At 37.4% G+C, this 21,144-nt stretch overlaps 1 protein-coding gene across 5 annotated transcripts in view; it reads left to right on the top strand.

Annotated features, from left to right (window-relative positions):
- The window catches only part of dpf1 (D4, zinc and double PHD fingers family 1), a 52,739-nt gene that overhangs the window by 1,592 nt on the left and 30,003 nt on the right, over window positions 1-21,144 (top strand). For 2 of the 5 annotated variants that reach the window (XM_043259141.1, XM_043259140.1), the window contains exons 1-4: window positions 409-555; window positions 13,525-13,554; window positions 19,156-19,316; window positions 19,427-19,534. In XM_043259141.1, coding sequence (XP_043115076.1) covers window positions 446-555; window positions 13,525-13,554; window positions 19,156-19,316; window positions 19,427-19,534 — 409 coding nt within the window. In that variant the 5' untranslated portion in view covers window positions 409-445. Of the gene's footprint in view, window positions 1-408; window positions 556-13,524; window positions 13,555-19,155; window positions 19,317-19,426; window positions 19,535-21,144 lie in introns of those variants that run through there. The other 3 variants (XM_043259144.1, XM_043259142.1, XM_043259143.1) reach the window with 3 other exon arrangements.

Here is a 21,144-nt window from a genome sequence, read left to right as displayed (position 1 = left end):
GCACACACCTAGCAAGAAAAAGCTATGCAATAATTAAACTGATCAGTGACTACCGGATTATCTCTAAAAGATATAATATAATCCATGCATAGCAGGATAAGAAATATCGACTTCGTCGCTCTTCACAGCTAAGTTGCCCGTCGCTCTCTAAAAAAAAATATTTCTAATTGTCTACGAATTATAAGAAGCTACTGAGATGAGAGCAAAAATACTGACAGACAGTCCAGCAATCCAACCTTGAATTTACAGTAGATGTTTTGGCTTGCCCATCCAAAATCAAGGCGGGACTTGTATACAGTTAACCGCAGTGCATTGTGCTATTTGTAGTACGCGCACAGCTGTCTCCCGGCGCCACCAGGGAATAAAAACTACATTTCCCCGCATCGACCGTCAGTCAGCCGCGCTCCTATTGGCCGGCCGATCCAGCCGCAGCCCCAGAGAATGAATGAAATTGAAATTGCTGCTATATTACATGTACAATACCGGGGATCTGCAGTCTTACATTGTATCATTCTATATCAAAATGGCCACAGTGGTCCAAAATCCTCTGAAATCGTAAGTAAAAAATATTTACATTTTTGCGCGCTGTGGAATACATGTCACGCAACGGGCAAGCTTTCGTTGTAATTCACAAAATATGCAAACACCTTTAAAAGTGTAAAAATGCCGGCGAGGTTTAAACTACGAACGCGTGCTGAAATGCAATAAATCATAATGCACGCGACGACATTTTGTCATCTGGGCAAACATGGCATGTTGTAAAGTGCAGGGTCTCGGGTGTCATTTCTGCATATGCACAGTGATATGGAGGAATGTGGAGAATGTTGACCCGGCGTCCCTGGTCAGTATCGATCACCGGGAACTTACAGTTGTTGGTATTGGAAACGGAGAGTTCTCTGGTCGCCGAGTCGCAAGATCAACCGCGATGCTTCAACCTTTTCGCTTTTGCTTTTGTGTAATATGGTGTCAAACAAAACGAACTGGCGCGCGCGGTCTTGTCTGTCAGAGCGTAGCGTTTAGGTGCGAACTGCCAGAACCGGAAAATGTTAGTTTATCACACCAATGGGGTTTTCGGCGGCTGCTCTGCACGCGCCGATCGCACACGTTAGGCGGTGCAAAATTACATGCATCGTCCAAAATGATTTCTTAGTGTGATTAGAGCGAATGCGTGTTTTAAACGTGACGTTTTTAGTGGCGTGCAACATCTGATATCTCTTATGCGCCGTTGCATCAGTGCACATTCTGTGAAGTTTCCATTGGATTCCTTTGTGCACACTGACACATTTTTTCGGCGTGCGGCACGCAGACGCCACACGGGCTCGGTGCCAAAAATTGCTTTACATTCGTCTGCTAGAGACGGGGACCTTCCGAACGGGGAGACGTGTTTGTTTTTAACGCGAACGCGTGAGTCTAGCTTTTATAGGGATCTGATAATGAGGAAATTGCACTTGTGCCGGGGTTTTAACCCGGGAGGTTGCGTCTCTCTCTCTCTCTCTCTCCGGTAACTGCCACGATTGCTTACCTGGACCCAACGTCTCCACAACGTTGTATTTTGGTTGCAGTTTGGTAACGCCACAGTGCAGCGGGTTAAAACGTTACCCAAACCAAAGCTAAAAATATATCTTTACATATAGGCTGACGCAAGTCTGAATGTGTGTCTAAAAAAAAGTGAAAACGTCGAAAACGCAGCCAAATTACTTTTTTTAAATATTATTTTTAAAAATAAAAATTAATACAACGTAATGGAGCACTTTGAGCACTGCCACCGAACATTTGACTACTTACATTGATAACGTTGTTATTCATACTGTTTCAGCTTTGTGAATGGAAACGACTTTGCGCACAATCGCACGAGACATAAATCTCGCGCAAAAACCGTTAACCAGAGCGGCGCGCGCGCAGAGTTCGGTAGACGGCCTGCAGGGTTTTACGAGGTAATATATTCTCACCTTATGACAAATTATAGCGTTTTCGGTAACTTACAATGCATGGAAGAATAATAAACTAGAGTAATACACGTGAAATACCATTCGGGTGTCGGTTACTCTACAATGCCGCCAACGCAAATTTAAACGAATAGCTTCGACATCATTTGAATTCAGACAAGTGTTTTGTAACATTTACAATAGTAACGTGCATTCAGACTTGACAAATTAAGTATGCATTGGCATGTGTGCTGCAGATAGCTTTATCGCCTTATCCTACCTACAGTTCCTGCCTCACGTGACTTTTCTGAACGGAAGCCATTGGCTAAACCATTAATACCTAGATTCAGCGTTTATTAATACAACCTTTTAACCAAAAGTTGTATCTGTTAGTATTATTAGCCTTTTGTAACGAACATAAGACAACGTGAACTCACAATGAGCGATTTATTTATAACTAATACCGTAACAAATGTATTATTAGCTGCTCATTAATGTTAGTCAATGCACTAACTGTCGGTAGGCTACACTTTGTGAAATGTTTTTGCATTAACATCATCCACAGCACCTTGATTAACTTCAGCAGCTCTATCTACTCCTTTTCTGCAAAGGAATTAAACCGCTGTGGATTTTGTAAATCCTCAGTTTTGATTCAGTGACTCATGCAAGTAACTCATACATAAAAAATGCCCGAATCTCATAAGGGTTCTTTTTGGTTTGATCGGCTTCCCTGAGCGGCGAACTTCGCTGTTGACTGCGGATGGGTGTTTTTTAGTCGCGTACAAGGTCAGGTGTGAGTCTTGGTGCGTTTGAGGTATTTGCATGAGAAACATGAATGAACGGAAAGACGGGCTGCAATCAGCATCTGAATTACTGTGATGTTACGCTCTTCAATAACCCTCTTCAAAGAACCCAGTTAAAGTGCAGTACTTCTGAAGCCATGAGGAGATATCAGTTGAGGAGCCAATCTAATTTACATTACTGGCTTTTATAAATCACTCATTTCTAAAAGATGGTGATTAAATTATGCTTGCCTTGATTGCTGATTATCTGCTAACTGGCATGCCTTCACCAAAATGATGGCTTTTCATTGGGAATCTTTTGGAATAGTTTCCCACTGTTCCCGTTGCGTATTTCTCTTTGTTCAGCCTCGCTTCCTCCACTGGTTCTCACATCTCTCTAGTAATTACTCAGGTTCACTTACTGTCTCTATTTTTTCATCTATCTTCCACTATCTCTCCCAGTTTCCTAAAGTGACGGTGTCCTGTCTCTTCCAGTCATCTCGTAGGATGCGGAATGCGGACTTCTTGGATAGTTATTCCGCTTTGCCTCACTGCTCTGAGGAAAATGAGATCTTTATAATTCTTCACACTGTCGCTTTTTAAGCCGAAGACTGTCACCCGGTTCTAGATCCTTCCTCCCAATCTCTATACTCGGGCCCTTTTTAATGTTTGTTTGCATAAGCGGCTGCAAATCTATAAGGGCATTTTTCTTCTTCTGAGACTGGTGGGCTGTTCTCTTCATTTCACTCACTCACTCACTCACTTTTTTTTTTCCAGAGAGACTCTCTTTGTCTTCAAGAGGAGAGAGAGAGAGAGACACAGATAGGTATTTTTAGCTCTATGACCTATTTCTCCAAAGCTACCTAACTCACTGTCAGTCATCACACTGTTGCTCAGGGATCTTATAGTGCACCGCTAGCATCTGTAGTCTATATAGTGTACTGCGGCGCTGCACTTGAACTTAGGAGTTGTTTAGAAGGTTAGAGAAGCGTGGTGTGCTCCCTTTCGCTCTTTTTCGGGAGGTGAGACACCTTGTGGGAAGATCATCAGATGTGGACCGACCGAGGAAGGCCGAGGGAGGGTGTCGCTTCCTGATGACTCAGTCTTGTCAGTGCGAACATCTGAGTAAAGTAGTTTGGAGAATAGAAGCTATTGAAAACATGCAAAAACGTCTTGACATTAGAATTCCTTTTAAAAAAGATGGTAAGTCGTAATGCTATATTGATATACCATGAATCGCTGTTTTGAGTTTTTGTAATGCATTTTTCAAAGAGGTGTTTGCGCCTACACATGTAAATGGAGAATAGTTTGAGTCCTGACCATTTCCAGTCCTGTTCCCTTTAGTCTGTATGGTCCTATAAGAAAAAAACAAATGATGATAGAATAACGGAATTTTGTTTTAAAACGATTGTGTTATTTTCAAATTTTTCACTTTTTTTGGAAAAAAATAATATTCTGTATACAAGAAGGTTATTTTATTAAATGTTTTATTCATTTATATTAAAATTAATTTATAATCCAAATTCAAAATACATTATTTGCATAACTGTAAAATAAATGTAATAAATCACAATATTATTATTATTGCGGCTCAGATAGTGAGAAATACTATTGATTTAATGGATCAATATTTGGCAACTTTGAGATTATTGCCATTGATATTATCCATGTCACCAGTTAACAAATGTTTATTTTGCCTTTTGGCAGTTCCAAATTTGTTAGACAGATCTATCAGTGAATAGTAAACTATTTATGTTTTGAACAATTTTATGTTTTAGAATTATGTAGAATTTTGAGTAAAGGCCAAATGTCATTTTTTATTATGTTTCTGCACAATCAGCTTATTTCAAACTAACAGTTATATTTATGGGTTAGTATGGGACATTTTTGTTGTTTGTTTATATTTAATATATATATATATATATATATATATATATATATATATATATAAAATTTGTTTTCTCTCAAAAATGTGTTTTATTAAGTTATCATGTTATTATTGTGTTTTAATCTCATGCATTAACAGTTTTTTTTTTAACCTAATCAAAATAACCCAAATGCTGATTGATTGAGATTAATTGGGATGCACAAAACATGATTTTTGAAAATAGTTAAAAATGGAGTTATCTGTTTTATGCAAATAAACTTCTCAAATATTAAAACACCACATTTAAATATTTACGCGGAATTAATATTTAAAACACGAAACTTCCCAACTATTTTATGTTTTGGCAAATTGCAGACCAATTCAGGTTAATTCAGGCTTTTTGACAAACGACTCGTGCCCAACTGACGATTAAATTTGTGGCTTTCATGCACACTTTTTTATTGCAAAAAATGATGCAAATAATTGCATTGCACGAACACGATCTGTATGAAATAAGAACGTGTTGAATGCTGTGTACAGTAAAAAAGGGTGTTTTTGTTTGTTTCTTGCAAGCCCAAGCTCAGAAATGCGCTCTCTCTCAAACCTCTGTAATATTCTGGACTTTAGGTATTGTTTGTGTCCTTCCATCAGTGCAAGTCTATGGGTTTTTCACCCAATTTATCATCTGCCAGGTGAAAATTGTTCTATGTCCTAAGTCTTATGACTTCGAAAAGTAATATCACACCACTCTTCAACAAAGCCACACTATTTGAGATATATCTTCTTCTTACAAAAGCATTGTTTGATTGAGAATGACTTTGTTTTTCGATCTCGCTGATACGTCGAGCTGGTGGTCTGCCGCGGTTTAGCTGCGTAACGCAATCAGAGGCTGGCCTGAAGTGAGATCGCCTATAGGGCAGCGCTTTAAACAAATAACGATTGTACCTAGCACTGCCAAGCGAACGAATATCCCTCATTCCCGCGGCTTTCACACAGGAAGGTATGCATCAAGGTGCTAGCGCCTAATGTCCACTGCGCGCTATCTCCAACTTGCATGTTCATGAGCATCGCCGGCCTCGTGAGACTCGTGCGTACTTTGTGCTGAGCACTAGTGTGTGTGTCAGTATGAATCAGAACATGCATTTGGAGCAGAAGAGCGCTGCATGGCACAGTCCATTGCTAAATGTGGGTCCATCAGAGGAGATTTATAGCTGTTCTTCTTTCGCCGTTATTAGGTGGATAGATCCTCTCCCTAGATTTCAGATATTATTAAATCGCACAGGGTTGAAATATTCATCTCTCTACGAGACAAACTGTCCCGCTAGCCATTTTCACTGGAGATCCATAGGAATACTCGTTTAAAGGAAACTATATATTGTCCAAGAGGGGAAAATAAAAGCTTAAATACGATCTGCAAAGAGCATCACACGAGATGTGCGAGGTAGAGGGCGAGTTTCAGATTGTACGTAGGTGAATGCTCACAAATCGGTTGATAGGTCCCCAAATATGTATTTTGCGCAGTGCGAACGCGAATATAATAATAAGCAACGGGATTTACCCAACTGAAATAACCGTGCAAGTGCACCTGTAAGCATTCCTGTCAGTCGTGCAGTCTTTTCAAGCAGTGGAACATGCGGCAGGACATCAGGTCCATGTTACACCACAGGCAACGATTTATGTGAACACATAGCCCGTGCCAGCAAACACAGCAGGGCAATTCAATATAGCAGACAAATGCCTCTGAGGATATATGGTTCTCTACTGCAACGAAGGATCTTGGGTATTTCATCTGAGCGAGGGTGTTTGCGAGCGCCGCGGTCCACGGCGGAACGCAGGTGTCTTTAGCAGACAATCTCTGAAAATTCATCGAGCATCTTCAGCATTAACACTTTTGGCGAGTACGTTTCAAATATCTCATTTGGCTCTGCATACAAATGAGATGTTTTGACACTTTTTAAAACCGAAACTCCTCTCCAAGGTGATGCTGATGAATATGGAACTAATTTCATGCTGCTTTGTGCATCCTTTGGCTTTGTGCTGGGTGAACTGGGATGAATTTTTTTCCACGAGTGTTCGAGGGTAAAACCATAGACTTACAATTCATATGAAAAAAAGTCACATAAGTTGGTATCTTTAATGAACATACCCAACATTTTGCAGCGTTTGGTGACATTTTAACGTGAAGCAAACAGCTAGTGCTTTATATGTCACGTGCTGCTTGTTGTCTAGTAAATGCCATTTTGTCCTCCCAACTGTTATTTCTCCATCACTGGAGAAAAATTTATTTGGAAACACTTTTTAGTCAAGAAAATGGACTTTTGATTGAAATAAAGAGGCTCCCATGCATGTTAACTGTCCATCTCCATCTCTGGAGAAATAATATGCTCGCTTCATTTTAAAAGATTATCTTCTCTTTTCGGCTGCTGTATAAAATATGAATAGATTTAATGCATCCGTGAACAGTGCTGAAAAACAGCCCTTTAAAGTTGCATTGAAACAGATGTGGGGTTTTTTGTATTGTGACATACATCTAAGTATATAAGCTTTTCAGAAATGCAAAACATGTAGGACAGGAACGTAGTTGTATTCATCAGTTGTTGACTGGATTTTGAGATGCGCGCATTTGATGGATTTAAATGTTAAAACACTCTCATGGGATTTTGTAACTATTATCCATTTTGTTGAATTGGTGACTAATTCGTATTTGTAGGATCTAATTTGTTCATATGATCACAGCTTACACCCGGCTGACTTATATTTAGTGTTAAAGGATGTTTGTGATTACTTTTTTGTCCTAAGAATTATATGTTTCCATACAAATCGCATCATTCCAATTCGTCACTTCATAAAATAGTTTGTAAAATAATACTGGGCTGCATTTCCAAATAGCACTGTAATCCTAAATTGATTTTAGAGCAATTAACACCAATGGTCTCTACAATCGAATGCCAAGTTCTGTCATGAAACCCTAGATGGTGCAGACTGATGGGACTGACGGGGGTCTATATAGGACCTGTATAGATCCTGTATAGATTCAGCAGCAGAAGCGTAGCACATCTATTCGACCAAAACCAAACAAATTAACATTGTCATATGCATAAAATCGTAAAAAAACAAACATATATGAGATAAAGACAGATTTACGAAACGTAAACAAAGCAGCGCTTGCTTACCATTTTGAATATCAGTAACACTGATGACTTTAATTATTTTAAGCGGCTCATGTTGTTATTAAAACCTTTGCATTTCAAAATGATCTCACATTGAATCGAACAAATTGCCACCGACGCGAGTCTGATGCGAAACCGTCGAGAGCCAACAAGTGGAACACACCAAACAACTAACCCGACTGTCACTCTCCATAGGCCTGGCGTTGACCGTCTGCTGACCGTTGACTTGCCTGTCCCTTATATTCATATTAGTATTCATTTCTTGTTTTTCCGACAATGTTTTTATTTGAATGTTAAAGGGGCGGTTAGACTGTGCAATTTTAAATGTAAAAAACATTATATATTTTGGCTGTACATTTACAGAAGAGCTGCGTTTTGGCGTCCTGAAACCACAAACGTTTGAAATGGATTTCGGTATGTACGTTTTTTTAAATTATAAGAGTAAACATATGTCAACTTGCGAAAAATGGTGAAAAAATGTGAAAACGGCGACGTCTTCCATCTTCCCAATACGTAATAAGTCTATAGTAAAAAGTGTATGTGTGCAGACGTAGCTTTTCCGTACAAAGCAACATCGCCAACTACTGGCATGGCATTTTAGTCGTCTTCGTAAGTGCACGTTACAATTCGCTATACACAAAACTTTTCAAAAAACCATTTCTCTTTTTAGTACAATCATCCTACATCCAACAGTAACGGCTATCCACTGTCCAACATAATCAACGTGCGCTTTCTTTTAAGTCTATGAGATTTATAAATGTTTATGTAACATTTGGCCTCGGCTAATGCAGGGCTGAGTTTTGACTATGCATCTGTTAATGTGCTGCAGTTCTTCCAGTGCCTAGTGAGCTAGTCTTCAGCAGGCTGAGGGAAATGCACCAGCACATCTGTAGAGGCAGAGAGGCAGATGAAGAAAGAAATGAGATAAATCATTTGACTGGGTAGTCTAGTGAAAAAGAAGAGGGAGGGGTAGCGGGGCGGATGACGAAAAGGGAGAGGTGCTCGAGGAGGTTGCTATTGCGAAGTGTAATCTACAGTACTGGTGGGGGATGGGCATGCCAATATCCTCTCTTAACAGTCCTAAGCTCGTGGAAATACCGTGGGCCACATCAACATATTAGTCAACCTCCACCATCAGTGGCACCAGCCACAGCAATTCAACATGGTTGCAAGTCCTTTACACCCACATGTGACGCTGAGATCCACTTATAAAGAAGTACCATAGTATTCTTTGAAGTACCCTGGACTGCTGGTTTGAATATGGAAATCATTCAGTATATGGTACTACCATCTGGGGGGTTTTTGACGCTTATGTAAAGATAGCAGATTTAAAGTACTATCTGGCACATTTCACGAAGACATAAAGTGTTATATGACTTTTTAAACAAGCTTTAAAGGCCCAGATCTTGTGTATTTTTTTACATATTTTTTTATTATTAAGAAATATTATAGGGTACATATTAGATAAACTATAATAAAATAAAATGAACATAAGAAAGAACAGTCAGCTGTGCTTTACCTATGTACAAGAATTAAAATCAAATAAAACTGTCATAGTTGTAACATCATGTGCTGAACTGATAATAAAATGGCAAATTTAATGATAAAAGTATTACTAATTTTATGATTTATATATATATATATATATATATATATATATATATATATATATATATATATATATATATATAGAATCTATTCCTGGTTACAAGAATTATTTTTTTTTATGTGTGCACAGATTGCAGTTGACTGCATTCTATAAGTTCAACCCTGTAATGCAAGTGATTTTGAGCAAAAATTATTAAATACATTTCTTCAATTAATGGGAAGTTTATGTTCAGCTGGAAGTACATTATTTAATATACCTACTTTCACTGACCAACTGATGGAAAAAGTAATTCAAATGCTATATAATCAAAATACAGGTGTTTTTTAATCTTTAAAAAATATTTTTGGCATAAAAATAATGGTCTTAAGCTTTTTTTCTAGGACTCTGGAGCATAGACATCTTTTTTTAATCCACAAAAGAATATTGCACACGAGAGTTTCACTATAAATGAGTTAAAATGAAAATGATTTTATATAAGTTAAAATGAAAACGATTTTTCAAGCATGTGTGTGTGCATGTGTTTTGCATCCCATATCTTGAGACACGAGTTTGGTATTTTACTGACACAGTGCGGCCTCTAGAGGGAGCTCTCTGTTACTTTTCAAAAGGACATCCGTTAATTGAGACTAATTGGCACTGTGGGGAGTTTTCTGCTAGTGTAGTGAGTATAATGAAGTATACACCAATAAGTTTTAAAACGGATTTGGACAACATCTCCCTCTGCCTCCTCGCTGGTTTCAATTAAATAGGCTACAGAAGAAGAGCTAATTTTGGAGGTTGTTCTATTTTTGAGGGTCATAGTTGAGCTTTGCACAGGAGTGACAGTGTGGATGCTGGAAGCTATGCGCTCCTCTCCAATCATCTTTTTTTCCTTCTCATATGGTTTGGGGAAAAGGCATCCCGCTCTTGAGGTTCTTGCTTTCCTTTGTTTAGCAAGTGCGTGTCTGTGTTTCAGCCTGGCTTTCTTTGTGTAAATTGTAAGTGGTTATTACACGCGTGCATTCATATCGTCTCGAGTATGCGTTATCAATGCCGAACACATTTTATTACAGGATTTTACATGTTGACGGTTCCCTTTAAAGGCTTTAGATGCAAAAAAGGCCTCTTAAGTGGGCAGCATCTACTAAAAATAGTTCTAAGAAAGTAGATTATAATTCGGATGCTTTCTTTCATTAGCCTTTGCTTTGATATATGCTGCCAATATAGCAACACCGTGCACCGAACTCAAATGTAATGAAAACACAAGAGTAATCGCCACAGATGTATCTGATTAGATCTGCGCTCCATTTGTCACTGGTGCCGACAAATTAAAGCCCGGCCTGAACGGTTTTGTCCAAATTCTCCCTCACAATAAACATGGATCCCCGCTTCTATTAAAGAAATCCATAGGTTGTCATCCACAATCGAAACGCCGGCCACCTCCGATACGAGGAGCTGTGATTAAATTACGCAGAGAACTGCAGGGAACAGGCGTTGATCGAGAAAATTGGAATTCAAAGAGTTCGGCCTACTTTCAGACTGAATTCCATATGGCCGGCTTTCTCTCGTCTTCCAGCAAGACACGTTTCACAGCTTTCAAGGCCACCGCCACAGTATAATATAATGAGATTGTGTAAAAGAAAAAAAAAAAAACAAACAAACCGAGAGCGGCCATTTTCTACAGCTGTCAACTTATTACTGAAAGCCAGACTTGTTCCACTAGCAGCACACACAAGAGCGAGGTGATGGAATGGAGAAGGGGGCTTGACGGCTCTGTGCTCAGACTAGAAAGAGGCAGAGGGGGGAGGGGCAGAGGGTTGAACCTCAGGGGTGAGTTGCTTTGCATTTGTGTCTTTTTCGCTACCCGTTTCCTTTCAAGGCTTTCAAGTCTGGGCCCAAGTCTACAGCGACAAAATTATTGGGAAGAAATTGTTTGGATTCTGTCTGCTCTCTACTTGGGTCGGGTTTTGCAGAAGTTGTGGTTGCAAGTCAACAGTTATGTATGGAGGACAAGAACCTGCATATATATATATATATATATATATATATATATATATATATATATATATATATATATATATATATATACACATATACACTTATATACATACACACACACACACATCACATATATATATATATATATATATATATATATATATATATATATATATATACACACACACATACATACATATGTATATATATATATATATATATATATATATATATATATATATATATATATATATATATATTTGCTGTGAAACTAATAATCGCATCCAAAATGAAAGTTTTTGCTGACATAATAAATGTGTGTGTACTGTGTATATTTCTTATGTATATATAAAGACACACACATACAACATACATTTTTAAATATTTACATGTATAAAATTATATATGAAAATATATAAAATATAAAAATGTAATTTTTTCTTAAATATATACGTTTTTGAAATATACATAAAAAAACTTTTATTTTGGATGCAATTAATCGTGAATTATTTTACAGCACTAATATATCATATATATGAAAAAAATATTATATGTCATATATATATATAACTATTTTTAAAATGACATAGTCCTTCTTTCCCACGAGAAAATTGGCTAAAGTAAGAAATCGATTTAGAAAGAAATAAAAAAATGTACATATGAAATGTAGGCTATTAATGAAAAAATCGATGAAGGTTTCTTTAATAATTCGAGGGGATACATGAACTCATGAAGGTGCCCACCATAAAACTACATGCGTGTATCTTTTACCGGATTAACCGATAAATAAAGTATCAGCACGTTCTGAACTGTGGAGTTGTTAAAAATAATCACAGGTACAAGCTGCCCTGGTACATATTCAAACATCACTGTATTGCTGTACAAGATATATTATATGAATCAGAAATGGGATCCAAACTATGTGTGTATTTTCTCCTGCTATGCTGTCTCATTGGTTGGTTAGATCAAAGTCAGATCATAACACTCAGCATCAACTATCTGAAGGCTAAAATCGAATTCACACACACAACGGCATACACACACACACTCTGACCTTTCACTCCCTCTAAGCATAGTTTTACACACAAAGAAGTGAGAGCTCTTCCTCGTGGCACACTGGCATACACACTTTTCCCCGTGGATGTCATTCCTGGCCAGCTCTGCCCGCACACAAGCCAAACTTTGGTTGGGTTGCTCCAGGCTTTTGCTTCCTCTTATTGATTTTTCTTATATTAGCTAACCTAACCCATTTCTCCATTCTTCCTCCAAGATACCTAATGTTTTTGGAGCTCTCATATAGCGTGAATACAACGACCGCAAATAATGCATCTCTCTGTAACGTAGTTAAAGAGGCAATAAGACGTGTTTTCCGTTTGCTATTCTTGTAACCGCTTTTCCTTTCAGCTGTTAAACTGCAGCACGCTGCTGCCTCATGCTGTTCATGTGGCAAATCAGAAAACGGTCAAGGTTTCCAGATCCTGGTTTCAGATATCAGCCGGGCCAGTTAATCAGGCTGGTATTTGGTCTTTTTGAAATGATCACCATCAGCACGCTTCGCCCAATTAACAGAAGCGTGTCTTCCGAAAGCCTTGTCAGTGGATAGTAAACACATCCTGTTTTTAAAATTTTGCAATAACTTTTGAGTGATTATTCTGCTTATTTAATTTTGTGTCTCCTATGCTGTTATTAAAGGAGCGATTCTTTCAAAATTAACAATTCTGTAATATACTCATGGTGTTCCAAACCTGTATGGCTTTCTTTTTTTCTTCATAAGAAGGTTTTCTAATATCTTTACTTTTATTTTTTTTGCATAATGAAACTAAATTGGATCTAGTGTTGCTTTTGGCAAAAATAGCAGAAACCTTCTTCAGAATATTTCCATTTGTGTTGCGCCGACAGAAATAAAGGTATACGTGTTTTGAGCTATATGAGAATTATTTTTTAGAAAGATCTGTCCCTTTAAATCATATTACGTATGCATGTGCATTATTGCTGCTGCTGTAGGTCATGGTATTCATAAATACTGGCATCAATAAAAAAACATTTCTGTTGCTTTATTATCTGACTTAATGTATGATCTATGTTGATACTCTTTTTTTGTTTGCTGGTTTGTTTTTTCTCCAAAACCTCCATAGGAATCAGATATTGTCTGCATCTGCTCATGTCTATTTCTGTCTTTTTCTTCTCTTCTTAGGCAATCAAGTGGAACTGTCATTAAGAACAGGTATGCTTGGTGCAGTATTTCCCTGTATAGATTCTCCATTGGTTTCTCTCAAGTTGCTCACTCAAACTTGCCGTATTGTCCAGCTTAAAGTTGCAAAAAAAAGTTTTGCTAAGGTGGCTGCACATTTAAACCACCAGCAGGCTCACAGTATAGGAATATTGGGACGTCACGAATGCTTAGACGTTTTGAGTAACTGTAATTTACACGCTCAACAAGATTCTCCTCAAATGGTCGCCCCATGACGAAAGTAGCTGATCAAAAAGCTGACAATAAGAGAAGTAATTATTGCTAATGCATGTCAGGGCTGGGCGATAAATCGTATGTGATAGTCTTTGCATCTTGTCAGTAAAACTGCTTCTGTAAAAATGGCACAGACAATAAAATCGATATTATATTATCGATATAAGGAAGTAATGTCAATATTATGAAATGGATTGCGTACCTTCTCTGTGTAGTAAATACTGCTCCTTCTGATCGCACGTTAAAGTACCCTATTTACTAATACGTTTTTACTCCAAACTCAAACTCAAAGTCATTGGAGTGTTTAAAATAAATCCTTCGGTGAGATGATGTGGCTTCTTATGCAGAATAATGTACGGGTCCCCCCTTATATTAAGTGGCCCTGAATCCTGTGTACTTACATAGTAGCTAGATGTGTACGTAGTATGTAACCACAGTGTTCTACTAGCTAAAGCTATTGTAATATTTTTGTAACTATGTAACACATGTAACAACCCCACAGAATGGTATGTGTTGGTACAGATGTGTAACAGGACCTTGGTAGCAACACTTTTTGTCAATTCACTTAGTACCCGTGTAACAGGAATTATATAACTACATTTTGTAGCAATATGTATTTGAGTAATTGGAATTTTTTTATCCAGGGGGTGTAAACTTTAGGGATATGTAAAGTGAGAGGAGTTTGATCTGGAATTCTTCAGTAACTATCCACGATATGAAGTGTAACATACTGGACATCAACCACAATTTATACGTGTAACATCAGAGTAATTCCATAGTAAATCTCTAGGAATCGTTTACTTAATATAAAGTGTAACACTTTCTTTACCAAAAAGCGTTGTTGCCAATGTCCTGTTACACGTTTGTCCTTACAGATACCAGCGTGTTGTTACACATTCGAGATGTGAATACTTTGTACCAGTGTGAACTTACATACTGTGGTTACATACTGTTTACATATCTAGTTACTATGTACTCAGATAAACCATATATTGTCGTAGTCTTGTGTTTATTAGTTAAGTTGAATCAATAAAATGTTTATCCAGCTATCACTGTGGAAATTCCCCATGGGTTTCTCCGTGAGAGCGCCCTCTGGCTTTTGGATGGAGATTTATAACTGTTCAGAAAACCGTTCTCCACTGAAAGATGCGCATGGACTTATCACAACTTCTGCCTCGTTTTGAGTGTGAATTTATCAATTTATCATCCTTCCATAATGCTTGCTATAGCACCCCTTTTGGCAGGGTTGAGCACGCATTATGCGTTTGACAAGTTAAACCAATTAATTACATGAAAACTTGTCACCAAACCAATCAGAAGGAAAATTCTGCCATCATTCATGTAAATCCAAAACTCCTTTTCCCTTCTTCATCATACAAAAGAAGAGACTTTGAAAAGTGCTGGTAGACAAATACATTTGGTTCACATCGACTTATGCTGTATAGTCAAAAAACTAAATGGAAATCAGTGTTAACCAAAACTATTATTTCATTTATAATATCTTCTTTTGTGTTTCAAAGCCAATAGGGGTAAATTATTTGACTAAAATGAACAACGAATTGGTATATTGGTAATAAATCTCAATATTATTTTTTTCTTTCGGATGTTAGGTGCAGGGCTCCTTATGTATGTTACAATCTAATTGATAGTTTTTTTTATTGTGCTCATGGGATATGAATACAAGCTTTGCCATAAAGAGAAGCCACCTTATCTCACCGATTCAGGAAGTCGTTGAGGGAACCGCAGTTTTGTGCCCAACTCTTTTCGCCTGTTGGAGAGGCCCATTATAGAGTATTCTGTTTTAAAAAATCGCAACAGTAACTCCAATCGAAAAGCCTTGGTAGTCTCAGAATGGTAAAGCTCATTTGACAAGGACTTTCTCTGAAGAACAATTTCTCACATAATCACAGAGACGCCAAACTTTGAGTAATTGGAATTTTTATCCAGGGGTGTAAACTTTAGGATGGCTGACCTTTAGAGATTGCCTGGTCTAATGTAACTAGATTGAGCACAGACTGGACATCAATCTGCTGAGTGTAGAGGTGTTTAAATGGAGCCCACAGCACTATAAAGTGTACAGGACTTACCAAAAAGCGTTGTTGCTAATGTTCTGTTACACGTTTGTCCTTACAGATACCAGCGACCCTTTGTACCAGTGTGATTATGACATTCGTGGTTATGCACTGTAATTTACTGCCCTCAGATAAACCATATATTTAGTGAGTTTTGTGTTTATTAGTTAAGTTGAATCAATAAAATGTTTATCCAGCTATCAGTGAAATTCCCCATTCCAGCTTTTGGATGGAGATTTATAACCAGGATGTGGCGCTTCTCCATCAAACACGGACTAAATTAGGTAGAATTTATCAATTTATCATCCTTCCATAATGCTTGCTGGCACGCCATTTTGTTTGGAGAAATGCGCTTTGAGGGTTATTTAAAACTTTCAGCCCAATCAGAAGGAAAATTCTGCCATCATTCATGTAAATAAAACTCCTTGATCCAAAAGAAGAGACTTTGAAAAGTGCTGGTAGACAAATACATTCACAAGTACAAAAGAAGAGACTTTGAAAAGTGACTTATGCTGTATAGTCAAAAACTAAATGGAAATCAGTGTTAACCAAAACTATTATTTCATTTATAATATCTTCTTTTGTGTTTCAAAGCCAATAGGGGTAAATTATTTGACTAAAATGAACAACGAATTGGTATATTGGTAATAAATCTCAATATTATTTTTTTCTTTCGGATGTTAGGTGCAGGGCTCCTTATGTATGTTACAATCTAATTGATAGTTTTTTTTATTGTGCTCATGGGATATGAATACAAGCTTTGCCATAAAGAGAAGCCACCTTATCTCACCGATTCAGGAAGTCGTTGAGGGAACCGCAGTTTTGTGCCCAACTCTTTTCGCCTGTTGGAGAGGCCCATTATAGAGTATTCTGTTTTAAAAAAATCGCACAGTAACTCCAATCGGAAAGCCTTGGTAGTCTCGAAAGCTCATTTGACAAGGACTTTCTCTGAAGAACAATTTCTCACATAATCACAGAGACGCCAAACTTTGTTTTTCACTCGCTGGCTGACCTTTAGATATTGCCTGGTCTATTGTGCGAGATTGAGCACAGACTGAGTATCTGCTGAGTGTAGAGGTGTTTAAATGGAGCCCACAGCACTTCACCACAGGACTTAATATTTCCCCTCTGGTGGACCCGAGCATATGACATTCGATGCACTGTAATTTACTGCCCCTGCACACTTAGTGATTTTTCAACCCACATGTTGAGGATTGATTCCAGCCTGCGTAGATTGACCAGGATGTGGCCCCCAAAATCAAACACGGACTAAATTAGGTAGAAAATGTGTTGTTTTGCTCTGGCCGCCATTTTGTTTGGAGAAATGAGGGTTATTTATTTCAGCCTGACTGCGTTGTTAGTCTTGAGCCACAGGGCTCTTCATCATTCCCCCGCAAGGAGAAACGGATGAGTTCACCAATCACAATGGTTTTACACTTACATCACCAACATCACCTCAAGCCTCTGTCAATTTGTTATCAGACTTGTTTCAGGGATGCGGTCATTGTTGCATGATGCAATTTTCCTTCATTTCTCACTCCGGTTTGCAGACCGGTGCTTTTGATTACTATGAAACAAACGATGACGCATCAGAAACCGGGGACTGTGTCCCAAAACTCACCGGTACTTCCATGGGGCTCATTTTTACAATAGCTTATAACATAACAGGGAGTTTATTCAGTGCGTTTGCACAAAGAAGGACAGAAGAAAAGGCAACCGCAGGAGAGCAGGGTTAAGGAGAGTATTGTCAGGCCTTTTTAAGCATCTCCCAATTATTTCTGCACTTTTGATCTTTCCTTGTGTTAACAATGGGAGAGAAAAATACAGAAAAACGTCAATCCTGAATAAACTAGAGCAGAATCAAAAGAATATCTGGACTAAATTCAATAACACTTTGATTTATGACATTGCCAAACATTATTACATGACTCACTCTGAAATACTTGCTTTTGATTGGTCATTTGGCATTTTGCACTGTTAAATAATGATTGCTAAACTCTGTGTTTGGAGCGAAGCGGAAGAAGAAAAAGAAGGAGAAAATAAATAATATACTCCACATGTGAGCTGAATGTAATGTTTTCAGACACTTAATTGGATGTTAATTGCAATTAAATGAAATATATTAGAGTTAATTTTATATTAAATGCAGTTAGTTTAACTTGTTTTTTCACTTCCACTTATATCTTTACATATAATAAATTCATAATTACTGAATTCTGATTAAATGTACTGCCTGAACGTACTGAACACCATTTATGGTAATCTTAAAATGTACTTTAAAGCAAAACCTTTAATAAAAATGTAATATTTTTTTTAAATTAATATACAAAGCACTTTTTTGAAAGTGTGCTCTTTTTAAGCTCATTTAAGTGGCATTTGGTTCATTAAAAATTTTAAATAACCTTTAAGATTTGAAGTACACTAGCGCTTTTAGTAAATGATTCAATGAAGTGCACTTCTTTTTCACGAGGCAGCCCCCATCCACCCCGGCAAAAATGTAAACAATCACATTAGACTTTGAGTCATATGTTTTCATATATTCAAATTTGAATGTAAATTTACTCATACGTAAAGCAATATATAACAGTTGCTACTGACTTATTCATGAGTGATGTTAAAATTGTTTTACAAATACAGCAGTTTGCTGAGTGCAGCCTCAGCAATAAAATCACTGTTCGGTACTTTTGTCCTGACCGGTTTCGAGCATACAAACATACTCTTGAGGACAGAACTGTTGAGTGCGCTCTTTTTTTTGCCACATGAACCATTAATGCACACCGCTGTTCTCGTGCTGCAGTGTTTTTAAACAGCGGTTCCTAACACCTGAGCTCTTTACCCTTAAGTGAAATTCTGTACAGTATATTACAATGCGCATGTAGTATATCCTTAACAGAGCTGGAAATTAAATTGATGTTTTCCAGTTAAGATGCAAGCCAAGAATTGTATTCACCTCCTGCATGACGGTACAAAGAGTTCTCTGCATAGCTGGATGAAAATTTAAAGACCCCTTGAAGTGACTTGGAAAGAAATTTGTTTAGCTCAACGTGACTCATCGATATTTTTTGCTCTAATTTCCCAGTAGGGGTAAAAATTGGTTAATTTTGAATGCATATGTGCTAAAATATGAATTTGGTCAATGTTTAAGTGTACACTAGCATATAGATGGCTTCAAACGCACGGATGAAGAATGATTTCATTTTCATGGGACCTTTAAATAATAAATATTGTTTTTTGAGCGCTGAAATCAAGCATACTTGTAAAGACATTCCCCTTTTTTAATTGTTTCCAGTCTTGGTGAGGAGTTTTACCGTGAGGCCATCGAGCACTGCCGCAGTTATAATGCTCGACTTTGTGCTGAACGCTCCATGCGCCTGCCCTTTCTTGACTCCCAAACAGGCGTAGCACAGAGTAACTGCTACATATGGATGGAGAAGACCCATCGTGGGCCAGGTGTGTGTTTATGTGTACAGTATATACACATCTCACTATATTGGGGATTTCTGTTGTGAGGTCAAGTTTTTGATGTTTAAACAATGGCTCTTGTTCTTTTTTTAACCCAGGTGTGGCTCCGGGGCAGCTCTATACTTATCCTGCACGCTGTTGGAGAAAGAAGAGACGGTTAAACATCTTAGAAGATCCACGTCTCGGACCCATTGAGTTTAAAATCGGTGAGAGAGAAAGTCGGTGTTGAGAAAGACAAACATAAATCTTTGAATCTTTGAACTGCAGTACCAGAAACCTTTGATATTCACTTGATCTGTATTTTTAAAAAGACCAAAATAAGTTTGGAATTAGAAAGGTGGTTTTTTTGCAATAAGTCTTTTATTCTCATCAAAACTGAGCATTGTTATGTCAAAACTAAATTTGACCCTTAATAATGCACATTTTACAGTGCTCTGATATTAGGAAGTTATATTAAGGTGATAACCAAAAAATACATGCATAACAGTTCAATTTAAAGGGATACTCCATCCTAAAATTAAAATGTGACTGACCCCCATGTCGTTCCAAACTCGTAAAAGCTCATCCTCTAAACATAATTTAACATATTTTGCACGGAAACCAGGAGACTTGTGACTGTCCCATTGACTGCCAAGTAAATTTCACCGTCAAGGTCCAGAAAAATATAAAAGACAAGGTCAGAAAAGTCCATCTGCTATCATTGGTTCAACACTAGAACTAAAAAAACAACCAATATAGCTATGATACCCTGACTTTTCCTAAATTTGTGTATATTTTGTTTTAATGTTGTTATTTTATTAGAAAATTACAAAACACAACAGAGTTTTCAGTATTTCTACCTTGAATGGCCAAAGTGGTGAAATGGCTGTTTGCATTACAAACGGCGTATAATTTCAGTTTTTGCGACTTTTCACTGTTGCCTAGCAACTTTTGTTCGAGTTGGTTTTTATATTCTAGTGCTAAGCTGAAATTCCCTTTTGTTAAAAAAAAAAACTATTGTGCCATGGTTCCAGGTATGTTAGGCTGAGAGCCTGGTTGCATGAAATCAAAAATAGCTTACTGCAATGCTACGCAAAACAGCCATTATAATGGCCTTCCATTTATTGATGCATTATGATTCCACTGGTGGCTATATATAATCGTTTCTGATTCATGTAATCCAAACACTTCCAATAACTCCAGAGCGCTGTAAAGTATAGTAAAAATGTATTTAAAAAAATATATATAATAATTTCCAAAATTCAACATGTTTTATCTAACAGAATATTCTGCACGGTTTCATATTTGTTGCCATTTGCTCTCTTGTTTGCCGGGAGAACAAGCGAGGTCTAGCTCTTACACAATTATACATTACCAAAAATATATTTTTTTAGGGTGATGGCATCATAAAATATGACATTGTAAAACCTGGAATTTTAAATATAATATGACAAAAATGGCATTCAGTTCAGTCTAGCATGAACAGTCAAAATGGTAGTTACAGATTAGTTCTAGTGTTAACATAATATTATGAAACGTCATGATTGACACCGAAGAGTGTATGCTATGCCAGCAGATGCTCTCCAAAATGGTTCTACAGTGACGTTAAGGTGTCGAATCATTGAATAAAGTAATTCTTTTTTGTTTTATTTCCATACAAAAAGTATTTTCTTCGCTTTCATTTTGGGCTGGAGTAACCCTTTAATAGACCCTTTTTTGGGACACTTGGTATTATATTCTCTGTTGAAAAAAAACAGCATGGTTAGATACATTTTGAAGCATGGCAGCTGCTTCAAGTTGGTCCTTATTTGGTTAGAGCTGGCTTAAGATGATCCTG

Source organism: Puntigrus tetrazona, chromosome 15 (genome assembly GCF_018831695.1).
Source record: "Puntigrus tetrazona isolate hp1 chromosome 15, ASM1883169v1, whole genome shotgun sequence".
Lineage (NCBI taxonomy): Eukaryota > Metazoa > Chordata > Actinopteri > Cypriniformes > Cyprinidae > Puntigrus > Puntigrus tetrazona.
Note: the sequence above shows the minus strand (reverse complement) of the source record. Positions and strands in the feature narration are given on the sequence as shown.